This window comes from Drosophila grimshawi, unplaced genomic scaffold, assembly GCF_018153295.1.
Source record: "Drosophila grimshawi isolate 15287-2541.00 unplaced genomic scaffold, ASM1815329v1 contig_44, whole genome shotgun sequence".
NCBI lineage: Eukaryota > Metazoa > Arthropoda > Insecta > Diptera > Drosophilidae > Drosophila > Drosophila grimshawi.
In genome coordinates this window covers 15470785-15489487 of record NW_025063240.1, presented here as the reverse complement: position 1 = coordinate 15489487, position 18703 = coordinate 15470785, and the positions used below count along the sequence as shown (strand labels likewise).

The 18703-nt window shown below is 38.1% G+C and overlaps 2 protein-coding genes across 12 annotated transcripts in view; one reads left to right on the top strand and one right to left on the bottom strand.

Moving 5' to 3' along the window:
• Window positions 1–13826, top strand: part of LOC6557527 (formin-binding protein 1-like) — a 33802-nt gene extending 19976 nt beyond the window's left edge. Inside the window, exons 2-11 of one of the 11 annotated variants that reach the window (XM_032734154.2) lie at window positions 4646–4761; window positions 6696–6746; window positions 7856–8000; window positions 8084–8553; window positions 8624–8792; window positions 9799–9825; window positions 10504–10853; window positions 10923–11060; window positions 11520–11686; window positions 11749–13826. In XM_032734154.2, the coding sequence (XP_032590045.1) occupies window positions 4646–4761; window positions 6696–6746; window positions 7856–8000; window positions 8084–8553; window positions 8624–8792; window positions 9799–9825; window positions 10504–10853; window positions 10923–11060; window positions 11520–11686; window positions 11749–11912 (1797 nt within the window). In that variant the 3' untranslated portion in view covers window positions 11913–13826. Of the gene's footprint in view, window positions 1–4645; window positions 4762–6695; window positions 6747–7855; window positions 8001–8083; window positions 8554–8623; window positions 8793–9789; window positions 9826–10503; window positions 10854–10922; window positions 11061–11519; window positions 11687–11748 lie in introns of all 11 variants that reach the window. The other 10 variants (XM_032734177.2, XM_032734168.2, XM_032734151.2 and 7 more) reach the window with 10 other exon arrangements.
• A 2489-nt stretch (window positions 13827–16315) lies between these two features.
• The window catches only part of LOC6556425 (regulating synaptic membrane exocytosis protein 2), a 54277-nt gene continuing 51889 nt past the window's right edge, over window positions 16316–18703 (bottom strand). Inside the window, exons 14-16 of the mRNA XM_032742760.1 lie at window positions 17633–18513; window positions 17262–17423; window positions 16316–16901 (exon numbers count right to left, since the gene is read on the bottom strand). Of these exons, the coding sequence (XP_032598651.1) occupies window positions 16710–16901; window positions 17262–17423; window positions 17633–18513 (1235 nt within the window). The 3' untranslated portion in view covers window positions 16316–16709. The remainder of the gene's footprint in view (window positions 16902–17261; window positions 17424–17632; window positions 18514–18703) is intronic.

Genomic DNA, 18703 nt, shown 5'->3' with positions numbered 1-18703 from the left:
CGATGTGATCAGTGCGAGCGAGACAATTGTATAACTATATGCTGTCGCTTTCTGCTTCAATTGACACCCTTCAGCTGAAGTTGCTGTTGCAGTTGCAGTTGCAGTTGCATTGTTGGCAGGCAATCATTACATAAAGACAAACATTGACAGAGCGAGGCTCTGTTCATTTTGGGGGCCATCATGTTGTTGCCTCGTTTACTCTGTGGTTACCCAGTCACCGCAGCAAAGACGGCGGCACTTGCACAATATTCGAATTGGCTTTTGACTATGGCATCTAGTACACCTCTGTGTGTATGTGTGTGTGTGTGTCTGTCTGTGGTTTAGCATTCGATTAGATAAACCAGCCCCGATAAAATTGGATTTATGACAAGCACCAAAAGCAAACAGCAAACAACCTCCAATATCAAATCGATGCAGGTGAATTCCCTATGCTTTGATTAGTCATTTTTGCAGCTTTATTGCACTACTTTATCACGGTTTGAGATTGTGACAAAGAATGAAATTACCAAAAAAAAAAAAAAAAAAATGGTAATAGAGATAGATAGAGCAACAATCTAGGGGAAATAGTACTAAAGATAAAATATGGTTTTGCTGTTCCATAATCTCAAATTATTGGGTCTAAAGTGGGTATTCAAGTGAATTTGTCAAGTATGCTAGATTAAAACTTTTCGACACGTTTCAGTTAAAGAAGTTAAGACAAGCGGCACTTCCTCCACTGCATTTTATCGTGCAACAAATGTTTTGATCAATTGTCACGATCACAACTAAAAGCCAAACAAAATAAAATAAAGTAAGAAAACGAATCGAAACAAATCGAAGCGGAGAGGCACGATTAATTTAATGAACTTCAACAATGCCGTTGTGCGAGCGATTGCGAGTACTTTAATCAATCGCTCAAATTTCAATCTTGACCCAGTGGCTATGTGTCAGGCGGGGAGACAGACCTCAGACCTCAGACCTTAAAGCTCTCAGACAGTTGGGTCTGGGCAATGGAAACGCCCTTATGCTATGTGGTTGATATGTGCTTCGATGATTCCATTTCACGTTGATTGCTCACATTTCCAGTCGACAACAACAGCAGCAACAATAATCGATGACAATCTTCAATCGAATTTAACACTTTTGGTTTTGAACACCAAATGTCGTGTTTTGTTCCTATTTGTTATTGTTGCTCTCTGCAATTTGTTAATTTCTTTATTGGTTTTTATTGTCATTGTTTTGTCTGTTTTCTTGTTTCTTGTGCTTGGGAAAGTGTTCGGTTTTTGTTGTCTTTAAATTCTTTTTGTTACACTTACTTGATTGGAGCACAGGAAAGGGAATACAAAGCGGGATCTGGAAGCGGGTAAAGGTAAAGGTGCGGGTGAGGTGCGTTTGCCGGGTGTGAACACATCAGTTGTATCAGTGAAAGCGTCTGACTGGTTAGTGATTTTGGGGGAGATTGGTGTTGGTGTTGGTGTTGGTGTTGCGACTAATAACTCGATGGATTCCAAAGTTGAAGTGGAAGTTGAAGTTGAAGTGTGCCTGATGACATTTCTTGTTGCTGATGCTCTCACTGCCCACGCCCCTCGCCCCCCGCCCGCGCTTTCTTCTCTTGTTGCTTAACTTTCGCCATGATATATTGGCTAGCATTTCCAGACACTGTGACATTAATCTTGTGATGCGTTCAAATAAATAAATAATATTAAAATGTTTATCTTAGCTTATCGTCAAAATCAAAGGTTATTAAACCCAAGCAAAGCAAAAAATAAAAAAAGTAAGCAAAAAACTTGTCGCTGCCCCAACGTTCAACGTTCAACATTAAACTTCAACCACGCAACTTTGCGCTCCCCATTTGGCATCGCGTGTTGCCACATGCTGCACTCGCATTCGCGAGTCGGAGGATGTCGCATGCCAATTTGAAACCCTTGCTCGCTCCCCAATGCTGTTTGCTCCTTATATAAGCATTATGCCTGTGTCTGTATACGTGCCCCGCCTTTTATAGCCGGCTCGCGAATCATTTGCTCACTGACTGCTGCCTGGTCAAGGTTAACTATGCGATCTCCAATTCGTTGCGTTGCGTTGGGTTGCTTCGCATTCCGACTGGCAAACAACAACCTCCAAAGTCGTCTGTCAATGTCAACCGTGGACTTGCCGCGTGCATAGAGATGAACTTTTTATGCCCGTTGAAGCGAGCATAACTGATCAGCATTTTAATCTGTAGATCAACGTTGATCAGCTCATGAAATGTTACTAAGCTATGCAATGTTCGTTGGCTTCAAAAAGTATTATTCATTTTATTTAGTTGCAAAAATGTGTTATGACCAATGATCAAATTTACAAATATAACACAAAGAAAACCAAAAGTAAAATGTTATTTTGAAATGAAGAAGTGGTTTCGGTTTTTATTTAAATAAATTAATCTGAATTTATTTCAAAATGTAAGAATATTGATTTGTTAGCCAACATCTTACCCGTATAATATAATTAATTAGCAAAGTAGTTCAGTAAAGCCTCTGATTACATTTTAACTGAGCTGTAGCTTATTTTTATATCAAACATCAGGCATTATTGAATGATTATCACAGTTCTCTGGCTGTCTGGCTGCCTATAAACATAATTTGATTGCAATCTAATTATTGATTTTGCCCGCTCACCTGTTATTAGCTCTTTATATAAATAAATGGCGCTAATGGCAACTTTCCTGCCCAGACACAAGCAATTTGCCACTCGCAATCGCCTATTTAAGTGAAATAAAAAGAAAAAAAAAACTGGCACAGAGTAGATCAATTGTAAAAGTAATTTCCCGCTGGCAAGGATATTGCGCAAGCGCAGCGACAGCTCACAATAAATAATAAGAAATGAATTTGAAAAGCCATTTCGGCTTTAGCCAGTCCCAGTCCCAGTTTAGTCCCTGGGGCGTTATATAAAATGGGAGCTGCAGCAGTTGACACTTTAATGCTTTAGGCCCGCCGCTTGACATGCTGCCACCCACATTTGTAGCACCAGCAACCACAATGCGCATGCATAATGCATACCACATTGGCAACCCCTCAAACGTTGCAACATTCGCCACTCAATTATCTCATGTGTGTGAGGTGTGTGGTGTGTGTGTGTGTGTGGGTCGGAATTTTTCTGACCATTTTCTTGATTAGTTTTTGTGTGAGCACGAAAATGCTTTTCATTTAGGGCCACACCCACACCCACACACGCACACACAAACACACACGCTCTGGTGAAAGTTTGTGTGACAGAAAATTCTACAAATGCCACTTAAATAGTTTTTTATTATCTTAATTAAATAAGTGCACGTTTCTGAGTGAAAATCGAAGCAGGCAACATTGCCAAATTTCACTGATCAATGCAAACGTAACAAATTTAAATTCGCTTCACATTAATGAAAGAAACGGACAAGTCGCTGTGCTCGACTACCAGATGCCCTGTACATAACTCTGCAGTACAAGTGTGGGAAAGTATTTGTGTGGCATGCAACCCATTGTTGTCTTATTGCATCTTCCAATACATTTTTGCTAAAATGTCGTCCCTATCCACCCTATACTTTCGATGAGTACAGGGTATATATTGTATGAAGCCCTCAATAACGTAAATGTTGTGGCCTAAATAGTTTGTTATTGAGGATTGATGTTGATCATGATCATGAGATATAGCAATAGTTGTAGTAGCTAGCTGTAACCCCTGTGCTTCATTATATAATTGTTTGTAATTTTTGGGGCTTATGCAAATTTGCATGTTTGAGGCCAAAGCATCGGAGTTTGTCCATTTGCCGTTTTGCTACTGCTTTAAATTCAATTTGTTAGCCGAATAAACGAGCTTGTTGTTTGTTATTGTTGCTGCTGCTGCGTTTTGTAGGCGTGATTGGCAACATTGTCATTTGCTGATGTTACGTAGATTTATTTATTTATTTTATTTTTGTATTGTTGTTACTTTTCTGACGTGCGAATAGCAAAAAGTGGATCACACTTTGTTTTCTTGCGAGTGGGTCTTTCTCCATTGACAAATTGTATTGAATGGCATTGCAAATTGCCGCAGCATAACTCAAACATTATGTCACCGAAGTTTGAGGAAGTTGCACAGCTTAATGACTTCCATATTTGCGGCAACTGCTACTGTAAATGACTAATTTCGTTTGCGATTGCTTAGCATAATTTCAAATCTAAATAGTTGGCAGTGGCTGCTAATTGGCTCCAGTCTCTTTATGGCAATTAATAGCTTTGCTATTTGCTTTTTTGATACCACTTGGCAAATTGTTCAAATTGTGGTGGCTAATTGAAAAGCAATATTGCTGATCTTTATCCACTCACGACTTAACAATATATATAAACGATATCGTACATATAATGTATACGCCACGTTTGCTGCCAGCCACTCAGTCATTCGCATGCTGAGACGCAGTTGCCTCTTGCTCCAATTAAATGCGAAATTCGATTAATTTTCTACAGCGCAGATTTTTGCCGATTTGCTGGCCAATATATACAGTCGCCGGGCCTAATTTTGTGCCAAACAGTTTTGTTTCTTTGTTGGCTCAATGTCAAATTGTAAATATTTCTATTATATATTCCTATTTTATTTATGGCTTCTTATTGCGTCTCACACAACACACAACATACATTAATCCGCATCATGTGTCATCTTGTTTATTTATTTTCAGGATCAGTACGATAATCTGTCAATTCACACAAACAAAGGCATTGAAGTGCTCGATAAATATGCCAATTTCTTACGCGATCGAGTAGCCATAGAAACGGAATATGCCGGCAAATTGAGGTGAGTACAATATATAAATATATAATTGAAATATATGACTTTTATATCAATATAATAACAATAAGAGGCTTTTGAAAAGTGGAGAGCAAGATCTTAAGACTTAATTGAAAAAACTGAAAGATTATTGACATAAAAAGAAATGTTCGCTGTCTTAAGTCATAATTCTGTTCTATTTCCTGATAAAAAGGTTTGCTTAATAATATTAACATTTACATTTAATATACAAATTTAATTGTTATCCAGCTAAGCGCAAAAAATAATTACAAATGCTCTTAAAGTCTTCGCTACTGTTGTAAATCATGTGGCGCCACTTAATGACCATATTTGTATGTCAATTAAATTATTTGTTTTTAAGCATTTTTTTTATATGTGAATATATATTTTTTATACGACTTAATGGCAAAGGCCACGCCCGTTTGCGGGCTTGCGGCCTGTCAAGGCAAAAAGCAACCAACAATTCCTTACAAGAAACAAGACACATTAAATTGAACACGAGTGCAATTCTCATAAATGTTTAGCTTTTGTTTTTATTATGTATATATACATATATAAATTTATTATAAACTGAGAGCTGAAATAAGCACAAGGTCAGCCAGTTCTAGAGATTGTACGCCATGTGCATTGTGTCCATTGACCATTCCTGGGCAGCAGCCGCAGCCGCAGCAGCTGAGTACACGACTCCAAACAATTGGAGGGTGAGGTGCCGGAATAATCAACAGCTAATCGTGCGCTTTGTGGCAAGCAGAGTCGCGAGCTCATAAAGACATTACTCATACAATAAATAATATGCTCATGTCGGGGGCACTTTGGGCGCACTTCAATTAATGCCCTTCCATGGGCTCAATTTCGAGAATGTTGCGCCGCACCTCACATTATGGGAATGGGAGACTTGGTGGGGGATATGTGTGTAGATGGGGATAGGGTTTGCGATTGGACCCACCCCAATATAATATGCTCATGTTTGTGTACAATTGCCAGCTAAATTGCGCAATAGGCTGACAACTAAATAAACACGAGCTGACCACGACCTGCCCCACGCAACAGACACGCGACACCACGAGGGGAACTGGGGCGGTGCTGGTTGAAGAGTGGAAAATTCTGTCCATTTAATGTGATTGAGCTTGAGTAACGCCAAGCCCACATGACTTCTGTACTTCTGTACTTCCCAACTAGGTGTCATAAATGTTTAAATCACTTGAAGATTTATCCAGTTGCTGCTGCTGCTGCTGCTGCTACTGCTGCTAAAGTTGCTCTGCCCCAAGCTGTTTGGGGGCACTTGGGAACGCTGCCTTGCATCATGGCAGTCGTTAGCTTGCTATTTTCTTCGTAAAAACTGTATTTCTCAATGCGGTGGCGTCAGTTCCCACAATTTGAATCCCGCAAAATGAGTTGGTTGTCGAGAGTTGGTTGAGGCCTGATGACTGAAACTGAACTGAACTGTGGCCCCTCTGATACGCTGTTGGCTGAACTGACTACTGCCTGCAGTTACTCTACTGTGTCTGAGCCCTTTTTATAATGACATTATCATCTTCCCAGGCGCCCAACTAGACCACAAATGCGGCCATATGAAATGGAAAACTCTCTGCCATATTAAGTACTATATATACTGCGTCGCAGTAACTAGTGAAATCAGATGTCTGAAATCTCTATACTCTGTACTCGGTACTACTCTCGTTGTAGTCTGTAGTCTGTAGTCTGTTGTCTGAAATTTGAAGATTGCTTTGCGTGTCGTCTCGCCTCGCAATGCCAAAATGAAAAGTCTCGTGTTAATGCAAATGCCTTAACTTGCTTGCTCTTGTTTTTGTTGTTGTTGTTGTTGTTTTGTTATTATTGTTAAAGTTATTGTTATTATTGTAATAGTTTTAACACAGAGTTGTTGCTATTTCAGAGTTTCACTAATGCCATGCTATTTGATTTTTCTTTTCTTTTTTCAGGCGCTTAGTGAAAAATTATCAGCCCAAAAGGAAGGAGGAGGAAGACAATGAGTAAGCATAAAATCTACAAACAAAATAAAATATAGTTGTAAGCATAATAAACGTATAATAAAAATGGTGAGAGAGCTGTTAATTGCAACTGCTCAACTGTGATCTACCCTATATATATATATCTAAGTGTGTGTGAAATTACAGACATGAAATTATTATGTGATGAAGTGAGTTTTTCTGAGAGAGTTTCTGTGAGATATATTTTCTTATAATATATTTTTGTGGGGGGCAATTTAAATGTGAAATTCAAAAAACAGCATGCTTTCTGATATTTGTACAGGGTATTCATAAATGGTTGATGGTTTGCTTGAACACGATTGCGCAGAGGTGCTTTGTTAAATCTTTTGGAAAATTATTAACAATTCGTGCAAGTTGCTATTTGGTATATGTGTTAGCAATGTGTTAAGTAGATTTTGTTTTGGATAACGCTGCAACGATGACTCTCCTTAGAACTGCTCATATGACCAATTTGACTGTTCAATTGTGTAATTGTGTGCGTGTGTGAGGCATTTAATTTGCGAGACACTCACTCAAATGATAAAAGTCATGATTGTAGCTACTTTTCGCTCATGTGTGGTCTGAGAACAACTTTTGCGGCCTGCCTGCCACTCAGTTTTAATTACATGCGAGCAATGCTCGATTCCTGACTTAGTTCTGTGGCTGCCTGCCTGCCTGCCTCACTGTTGACTGACTGACTGACAGGCTGACATCATAGGCCCGCAAATAGCGCGCCGCAAATTTGTAGTAATACTTATGACAATGAAGCCATTGCTGCTTACGTCCAAGTTGAAGAGTTGGTAATGAAATGCCAATGTATTGCCTTATACAGTTGTAAAATCTATAAATTTATTCATGATTGCCGTTCGGCCTGGAAGTCTGCACCATAAGTGGACTGACAGACGGACAGATGGACGGACTGTGGCGACGACAGCGACGCAGCGTGGGCGCTCAAAAGCGCGTGTCCAATAAGAGGTCCCATAAATCGAAATTTTCAACAGAGCGCACCCAGGGATAGACATATTGTATAGTAGTTTGTACTCAAGGCGTGAAAAGGCGTGGGTGAATTGTTGAACCAGTTGAACTGATTGCGCCTGGTTTACTGTTCACAGATTTACATCGAGGCAAGCTTTCCGCAATCTCCTCAAGGAGGTGGGCGATCTGGCGGGACAGCGTGAGGTTGTGTCCGAGACCCTACAGCAACAGATAATTCAGAGTGTGGCATTGCTGTCGAAAACATTGCGAGAGGACCGCAAGGTAACGTATTTTTAATCTGTTCTACATGCACATCTTATCATTTGCTAATTTGCATCTCATTCTCTCTCTGTGTGTGTCTGTAGAAATGCCTTACGGATGGCACCGTGCTGCAACAGTGCCTCAGCGCACAGCTGTCGTCATTGGAGCGCGCCAAGCGCAATTATGACAAGGCCTATCGAGATTCGGACAAGGCCGTTGAAAACTACAAGAAGGCTGACATGGATCTCAATCTGAGTCGCGCCGAGGTGGAGCGTTACAAGAACATTATGACATCGAAAAATCAACAGTCCGATGACGCAAAGAACGAGTACGCCAATCAGCTGCAGAAGACAAACAATTTACAGCAGCATCACTATAGTATGCTGTTACCCGCCGTCTTCAATCGGCTGCAGGAGCTAGACGAGAAGCGTACGCTTGGCATACGCGAGTTCATCATTGGTGCCGCCGATGTCGAGTCCTCGGTGGCGCCCATAATTGCGCGCTGCATGGAAGGCATTGTCAAGGCCGGCGAGTCCATCAACGAGAAGGAAGACTCACTAAAAGTCATCGAAAGGTTTGTCCTCGAATAAATTAATTAGTTATTTTTATTTTGGCATTGCTAATTGGTTTAATATACTTTGTAGATATCAATCGGGCTTCACACCACCGACGGACATACCATTTGAGGATCTGTCAAAGATGGATCTCAGCAATGTCAGCAACTACAGTCACTCGACCATCAAGGGCACGATCTCGGTCAGAAGAAAGGGAGTACGCAACAACATCTTGCAGAGCATCTTTGGCAGCAACAAGGTGAGAGCAAACGTTGACGATTGCCGCTTCTCGGTTCAGGCTTACGACTTAGCTGCAAGTTCCTCAAGTTGTTCTTGTTTTTTTTTTTAAAGTGGTTTGGTCCCTTGTTATGTTCATGTCTCTATCCTATTATCATTGCCTGGCACAGTGTCTCTCTCTCTCTCTCTCTCTCTCTCTCTCTCTGTATCTTTCTATCTGTCACTTTCTCTTGTTTGTTACGAGAGATTCGCCAAAGCACAACTGCCTCTTGAGTTTAGATGCTTCTTGTTTAGTTTTAAGTTTATCCTTAAGTCATAGGTTTTTGTGTCTTCTTCTAATTATAGTTTTACTCATGCCGTCTCTCTCTCTCTTTCTCTTTTTCTGTTCTTATTTCATTTATCAATCAAATTTGCCATTTCTTTAATTTATGTCACGAAAATTTCGGACGTTGGTTCCACCTTGCTGTAAGTACCAAGTGTCCAGCTGCCTTAATCCCAGGCAGCTCATCGCCTTTCGCCGTTTCGTTTCGTGTCCTCGTATCTCATGTCCTAAATGTCAACTAAACAAACAATAAATAATTGTTGCAGTCTTTCATATACCATGCTCAAGTCATATCTACATTTAACAAGCGCATACGAATTTGTACCATATTTTATGTCTCTGTTTTATGTCACGTTATTTAATCAAAATTTACTGCTAGTTTTGCAACAATTGGCTGCCATCGCTTTTCACTCGCTTCTCTATTTTCAATACATTTGCCTCTGAGATAAAAATCACACACAAATATTAATGGCATTTAACTCTTTAATTTCTTTAATGCATATATGTTGCTGTCATACAATTATCTAACACAAACAAAAAAAAAAAAAAAAAATAAACATGCTTTTACTTACACAAACACAAACACACCACACCTACACTGGGAAAAACCAAATCAAAATGTGATACGTTTTCAATAAAATAATGAAATATAAATATGAAATCAATATAAATAACTAAATCAATTCGCTGCCAATAGCAACGGCAGATAATTGAAGCCTGTATCACGATGAAGGTATGATGTACAATATTCCAGCTCTTCTAACTAACTGCTCTTAACACATCAACTAATTAGCATTAGCTACTAATCACAATCGCTAAGACTTAATCAACACTAGCAAATTAATAAAACTTTTCATTGAGCCACAAACTTCACCTTGAACACCTAATCATTAAAACTAATCGTAATCAATAAAAATAATATTAATTATATTCCATAAGGAATTGTTAAATAGTTAGTTTGTTAACAACATGGCAAAGCAGCACACTCACACATTGCAGAACAAAATATTTTAATTACAACATAATTCGTTAAACAGTAATTACTTTAATTATTGTTTAAAAAACTCAAGCATGTTTTGGTTTTATTATTGCAACGTGCATTATATGAGTTTATTATTATTATTATTATTATCATAACCAACTTTGTTCTTACTAATTAACTTGAATTAATTTTCTTGCAATTATTTCAATTTCTGTTAAAGTTTTTATTTATTTTCCTATATCCTTTATGATTCGTTACTTGGCGTCTGCTAAACGTTGTGAATGTGTTTGTTAATATTGTTGTTCCGTCATTTCTGTCTTGTATAGTACTCATTGCACTTCTACATACGATTTATATAGAAATCTATTCAATAGTAACACTCGGAAAACATAACAACTAATGATTATTATGATTTATTTCCACACATAGAATTCACTAACTGCGGACGGACAAAAGGAGGACTTCAGCGATCTGCCACCGAATCAGCAGCGCAAGAAGTTGGTAGCAAAAATAGCCGAGCTGCAGCAAAGGGTCGATCAGGAGACGAACACTCGGGATGGCCTGATGAAGATGAAAATTGTATATGAGGCGAACTCATCGCTTGGAAATCCCATGACTGTTGAGGGACAACTGAACGAATCCGAGCATGAATTGGAAAAACTTAAAAGGGATTTGAAAAAGTTTCAGGACATTTTGGACAAGGCTAATCAGCTGCAGGTGGCCAACAATAGTCCTCAATCGCATCGCAATCAACTGCAAAACGGACACCGAACATCCAGGTGAATCAATTATTTACTCATTAGCAACAGAAACTGTTTGCCTAACCAACAGTTTAAAATTGCTTTCAGACATTCCAATGGCAGCGCTAGCGCTGACGATCATCACGATGCTGATGATCAGCCCGATGACGCTGGCAGCTTAAGCAGGTCAGATTCTGAGGATAATGTGGCGCAAATACAAAATGGGCATAATAATAACAATAACGGGTACACTCATAAGTCTACGTACAATGTTTATATATATACACAGCTAAACTTACACACACACCAACAAAAACAAACATATTCTTACACATACATTCATTATTGTATTTCATATATATATCGCTTATGATTTGGCTCGTTTTTTCTCATTTGTACATTGCTCTCTTATTTTTGGTGGCATTTTTGTTTGGTGTTGGCTGCTTATTTTTCAGTTCAGTTCTACTCTTTATTACCTTATGAAATTGTTAAGAAATGAGCACATAAAAAAGTCAACAGTATGCCAAAGAAACAAAAGTTCAAACAATTTATCTGTTTGTAGTAAATGAACTAAATTACATTTAGTTATTGCTTATTTAATTTGATTTGATTGCTTACACCATACAAATAACACATAATAATGTCGAAATTGCAACTTCTTTCAAATATTTCGTTTCATTTTGCCTTTTCCATGGTGAAATCCAGCAGTTCGGCAAGTCCTGAAAGCGGCCTAGGCACATCGCACACTTCACTGCCCGGCTCCGGGCAGGGCAGCGCCAATGAAAATGCCATCGGCGAAGAGACGTGCTATGAAACGGAAGTGGAGCTGCTACAACCACTGGGCACATGTCGTGCGCTGTACCCCTTCGAAGGTAAGTTCTCAAATGTGATAAACGAAACAATATAAAGTTATTATCTTTTTCATTTGGTACAGCTTCCAGCGAAGGCAGCATACCCATGAGTGAGGGAGAGGAGCTGCAGGTGATTGAGAATGATCAGGGTGATGGATGGACGCGTGTGCGGCGGGCGAACAACTCAAATGGCTGGGACGAGGGATTTGTGCCCACGAGTTACATCGAGTGCACACTCTTTGCTTAGAATATTGTTGGCACTAGTGGGCAGTTTTAAATGTTAACTACTTAACAGCATTTGCATATGTTCCATACATTTGTGTACTTTTGTCATAACTTTGCGTTATTTTGGAAAGCCATAGAATACCAGAATACATCAACTATCACGAGAACATACATTTACGCACAAACATGTAAATTTGTCTTAAGATAAGCTAATCATTTTATTTTCTATTCACATTTTTGTATGTTGACTTTGATTTTGAAATTGCATCGATTATGAGTAGTAAAGTAGTAGAGATATCATATTATACAATACGATCGATCACTAAACGTAGTTATCAATACTTGCATACATACATACATAAATGCACCCCACGAGCAGACCTCACCTAATTGTAAGCAAACGCACCGCAACGTTTCCCCTTTCACAATCGAACTACAAGTATAACAATCATGTATTAACTATTTATATATACATACATAAAATGTAATTTATATGGCACTTAAAATGAGTAAAAGAAAAATACACATTTTTCATATTGCATCATCGTGAAAAATTAGCTGGTAAACATATTGAAAGCCCTTAACGCTGAATGCACTTTGCAATATGCTTACTAGATCTATTTTTTATAATCACATTTCAAATAATTAATAGCACCTGCTACTTTTCGAGTTGACCAAGAAAAGCGACAGTAATTGTGGCTATTAAATGAAAAGAGGAAATGAAGGAGAAAACAAGATAACCTAAAGCACCTAAAATCATTGAAAAATAATAATATATTTAGCGCAAAAATGAAGAAATTTACATCCATGGACCACAATTCCGTAAGATTCGAAGAAAATATTTCAACGTTTTAATAATATAGCAAAAGTTATGACAATTATGCATTTAGCATGAGGCATATGCGAATTGGAAAGCAAAGAACGCGCTAGCTTGTTATATATGGAATAGCAACAATTGTACATTTTACTTTACGCATTATGCATAAAACAAAACAAACTTAATTATAATTTTATACCTAAATAACGTTTGTATTGCTTTTTGTCTTGTATATTTTCAAACACACACAGATATACATATACACTTACACAAAAAAACACACACACGTACATATATGTTTAAACTATGAGATACAGAGAATGAATTAAAGTCGAAATTAATTTTGTTTTAGGGCCCATTTAGTTATTTAAGTTGACAACACTTAAGGCTTAAGTCAAATGCAAAGCCGGGCGGCGCTACCTTCTGTTATATTGAACGCCACTTTGCAATACATTTATTTATACTATATATATTATACGAGTATATACGATATGCGTACATATACAAAAAAAAAAAAAACATAAAGAAAAGCAAGCATAAGCATTATTATCGGAAATCAAAAAAATATATACGTCTGCGGCAAAGTTAACATTTAGCAGGCCTGTAATTTCTTCTTTTTTTTGTCATTTTTCTTTTTTATTTCTCTGCCAATCTCATTTTCCGTCTGTTGTTTTCAGTCTGACTCGCTCGATAAGCTGCATACCTAAACAGGTTGTAAATATGTCACAGCTTTCATTGAGTAACCTACCAAAACTATCTTTATAATATATAATTTGGATTGCTTTAGCATTTAAGTGTGCATATACTGGATATATATTTGTGTGGCTTTTATGTTTAAATAAACTGTAAACGAATAGTAAACACGAAAAAGATACTGAACTACATGCGAGCGCAAAGATAACAAATAATTCCAAAATTCTTAAATTTATATAATTTATATTGAAACTACTACATACACTTGACGATAAATAAGCAAATGTTTTACATGAAATGGAAGCAGAAAGAAATGTATGTGACAAACGGTGTCATATGTGAGAGTGGTTCAATCTTTGAGTGAACATGACAACATATGTAATAAACAATAATAAAGAAAGTAAATATTAAAACTAAATAACCAAATTTATAAATTGGTCATTGGGGTGGTGGTTGTCCTAGCTAAATCTCATTAAAAGTTGCTTGCTGTGATAGACAGCTTGCGCCATCTGCAGCTAATAATGAGAATTTTTTCAGTTTTCACACATACATTTTATTTTAGTTATAGTTCTCGAGATGATACCAGAAACATAGAATATATATATAAATATATATATAATATAGACCATTTTGGGTTATATTTGCTAGTTTAAAATGAATGACATCCGATGGTTGCAGCCTTGACAGGAAGTTCATGTCTTTGAAGTTGTGTTTACTGCTTGCCTGTCACAAACGGTTTTTGTAAGTAGCTGCTTGCTATAACATTAAGGTTGGCGCCATCTACAGCTCATAAAGCGCATAAACCAAAGGGCCATCTATCGTACAGCAGCTGTTTCACATCTCCATGCTTAAAAGTATACTAAAACAACTTCATCCCGGCTTTGCCCTTATTTTTCATTAAATAAGGCCGCTCTCCAAATAAATATTGTATGTTTATTGAAACTCAATTTGATATACATATTGTGGGTGTTTTTTTTTGGTTTTCTACATTTAAATATAATAGTTTTATATATATATATATATATTTGTATAATATGTATTTGTTCATATTGTTCACATCTGTCTAAATATATATTGTGTATGTATAGGTATTACATAGTAGTAATGTCAGTAATTACTAACGTTTTAAACAAATATTAAAGTTAAATTTTCTCTTTTCATATAATCGTAAGCCATGCTAAACACACTCTGCACTTTTAAAGCGCTGTCCTTAACCTTTGCTAATCCTTGTCCACAACGCTACACGTTGATATGGTGTTATTTTTACAGTATTTTCATCTTTTAAGAGTACAATTAATTACAACAAGTAATAGTAATAATAGATATAAGAGTTAAAGTAGAGATCGTACAGAACGTAGATCGAATAGACTTAAGTTTCAGTTACAGCAACAGTTAGTATTATGATACCTAAGTTTTCGCAGAAAATATCTTCGAGCTTATACAGCCAATACAGAAAATAGAGTTTCAACAATGATTAGAATAGTATTTTTCTCATAGCACAACCATTTTGTTTAGTTTCGTTTCATATTATTTCGATTTGTTGTCACATCAGTTTGCCACAAATATTTCTCGAAAAGATTTTCGGGCTAAAGTCAACAGCCAAATTGTGAAGAGTAATTAGTGTTTAATTTAAACTGAAATGTATTTTTTTCCCTAACACCACTTGAACATTTTACCCTGGCTACCTGGACAAATTGTTAATATATATATATATATACATATACATTAATACACATATATATATGCATATATAGATATATGTTTTGTAAGCAGTTGCAAAATGACAATGACAAAATTGATTATTTTGTAATCTTACCGATTAGAGAGATTTACAAAAAAAAAGCAACATTTAATAAGTAGTTTTTAGCAGTCCCTGGGCTAACTGACGGTAAAAGTTTGTCGCAGTTGTAGAAATAGTTAGGTGTGCTTTAGAGGCTCTCAGTTAGTAGTAGATAGTAAAAAGTTCAATATGTTTACAAATAATCTAGTTTAGTATTTATAATATGACTCCAGTGTATGCTAGATAGTAAATATACATTTTAGAAATTTCGTTTTTTAGTTATCATTTTGTTTTTTTTTTTGGGTTTTTGGTTTGTCTTTTTGCCAAGTTTGAAACTCCAAGCGTCAATAAGTTGAACGTTATTTTTGTTTACAAGTCGTTTTTTTTTTGCAACCATTGTTTTCAAAGTTTTTCATTACAAGAGATTGTCCAGTTGAAAGTCAAATGTAAAGCTGAGTGTGGGGAGTGGGTTGTGGCGAGGGGGGCGGGGGCAATAAAGAATAGAGGCTTAGCAAGCGGGCAGGAAGTTAAGGATATTATTTAAGGAAAAAACTTGAATTGTTGTGTTGCGTCCACCACACTGACTACCGAAAAAATGACTACAGTAAATTCGTCTTAATTACGCTTTAGTCGCACTCTCTCCCACACACACACACACACACACACACGCACACACTCGCACAGGCACACGCATACACATACACAAGAAGATTGTCATATTAATTAAGATGATTTGTTGTTTTTTTTTGTTTTTTTTAGTACACTGAGAAAGTTTAGCCATCGGTTTTGCTTTTGATTTGCGTGTGTTATGCAGTTTGAAACCTTTGCGGGTTTTCTAAGCTGTGGTTTTAATCTGTTTAAATTGTTTCGCCTCTGTGGCTTAAATAGTGGTTAATTTGCTCAACATTTATGTAGCTAACATTTAGTAATAATAATATTTGGTGTATTTAAAGTTATCTGTAGCATTTGCCAATCAATTCAGCTGCCTCTTCGTTGCCTTTCATTCACAAGTATATTTGTTTGTTTGCACAACTCAACTTGCATTAAAAACACTCACAAACACAACAACAAACAACAAGCAAAAATATATATATATATATATATCTATTTATATATATTTAATATTATTGCAACTGGTATGTATGTTTTGTACGTAGTTCTATATTTGTTGTGGTTTTTTCTTTGGTACTCACATTTCTCAATTATTGTGCTCTCCATAACTGTACCATACTAACAAAGCTCTCTCACCAAATACTATATAGTTTTAACATATCGCAAATTGCTATCAAGCTCATTTAACTATAAACTATTAAGGGACAAATACTTATATATTTCTGGGGGCGGGGCGGTTTGGTTTTATAACTTGATTAAATAACAAATAGTTTCTTCTTTTTTTTTTTTTTAGCGTGGCCCGTGTCTTAGGTACTAACAAATTGAGCTTTTACTTTAAGCAGTAGCATATCATTAAACATTGGTGTTATGCATTTCAATTTTATTGTTTCTGTTGTCGCTCGCACTCGCGTGTTCGGTCAAGGAGAATTATCGGAATCCGAGCCGCCATAGCTGTGCATGGGAAAGAGCGGATACCAGCCAGTGATGTGCTGGCCAATGTTCACTTTGTCCAAATTCACTTCCGTGCCGCCCAATCCCTGATTGTGCTCGAATCCCACACAACGTTGCCACACCATTATGACAATATTCCGGCCAAAGACATCAGCGCTCTGCGTTTTTTTGTTGTTGTGGTATTTGTGTGTTTGTGTGTGAACAAGACAAAATTGCATTAATGCCACTGTGTAATTACTGGGAAATATATATATATATATATATGTAAATAAATATACAGCAGCAGACGCAGACGCAGCCAATGGCTTTATGGCTATTTTCATTTTATATATACAAGAGCGAGACCAGCGCACAGCACACAGCACACAGCGCACTCTGCTGCAAATTGGCCGCCATTAATCGCGTTACAATGCAATGCCAACAATAACAAGAAAGACGGAAAGGCAGGTCGTCAATGCCGCTTGTCGCCATTTGAGTCGCCATCATTGGCGCCCCTTTACGACGGCCCATTTGCTCACCTGGTACTTGATGGTCTGCTTGTAAAATGGCTCCGCAGCGTGGCGCACGACGCGCGTCTTCTTCTTGTGCCGCAATCGATCGCCATCTTTAATATAGCATTTGACGTAGGTGTCTGGCGGCGTCTCGCAATCCTCGTTCACAATGTTTCGGGCACAAATAAGCTGGAAAAATCAAATATTCAATTAATTTACTTATATTTTCTTGCATTTATAACTTTTGTATAATTTCCTTATAATATATGTTATAATACAGAAGTTTATACAAATGTTTTCTAATTTATTCGCTAGCTTAAAACTTTGCTTATCTCAAGTCTAATTTGAAAACTTGAAGAAGTTTCTGTCTTTCATCTTTTGTTATAAGCTTGACTTACCTCCACCTCGACATTTCCTTTGATTTTCACGAATCCCATTTTCAGCTCACCATGACGCGCCGTGGTTAGGCGATAACCCTTGGGATGTATTTGGCTTGGCCCCAACTTGAGGCCGTAGCTGGACTCGCTGCCCGTAATGGCGGCGACGTTGACGTTGGCATAGCTGCCGCTCAGGGTTTTAACCATGCTCTGCTTTCGCTGTGGACTCTCCATGCTGCTGTCCGTACTGGGGCGTTGATAGACGCTGCCCTTCCTTTGGGAACTGTTCGTGCCGCTATCCGTGCTGGTGCGTTGATAGACGCTTCCCTTACGCGTTGGCGTGCCCAGCGGGGGCGTGCTCAGCGGGGGCGTGTCGCTGGCAGAGGGCACATAGACGCTGCCCTTGCGCTGCAGCTGCGTTTGCGATTGCGATTGCGATTGTGGCTCGCTCAACTGGAACATGCTGCCTTTGCGCTGCTGCTGTTGCCCGGCGGAGAGTGAGTCCTGGCCACGCAAATTAACCATGCTACCCTTGCGCAATTGTTTTTGCTGGCCGCTGTCGCCCAGGTTGCTGCCCAGCAGCAGGTTTTGCTTCTCCTGCGCCACATTCGAAACGGAAGCGGCCTGCTTGAGCCGGGACAATGCCTGCTTGGCGCTCTGTGGCGGCAGCTGTGTGCCCGAACCTTTCCAACGTGGCCGAAAGCGTTTGTCTTCATCATCGGACGGTGGACTGGTCTCCGTGGTGCCAATGCCAATTGGCAGCTGGTGTTGTTGGTTTTGTTGTTGTTGCTGTAGTTGTAGAAGCTGCAATTGTTGCAATTGTAGTTGCTGCTGCTGCGATAAATCCAATACCGAGCTCTTCCGACTGTTGGGACCACTGGGCAGGCCAACACGACTGGAACCTGCAGAGGAGTGAACGGGAAGCGAACGGGAAACGAGCAGGAAAAACACAAAAACAAAATTAATACAGTTCGGCATTGATATTAAATGAATGTTGCTCAATTGTATGTAACTTCAACTCAAAGTATTCAAGTTTTACTGGGCGAAATGTGAAGAGTGTCCAAGACAAAGATCTAAGGGAAGAGGTATGCA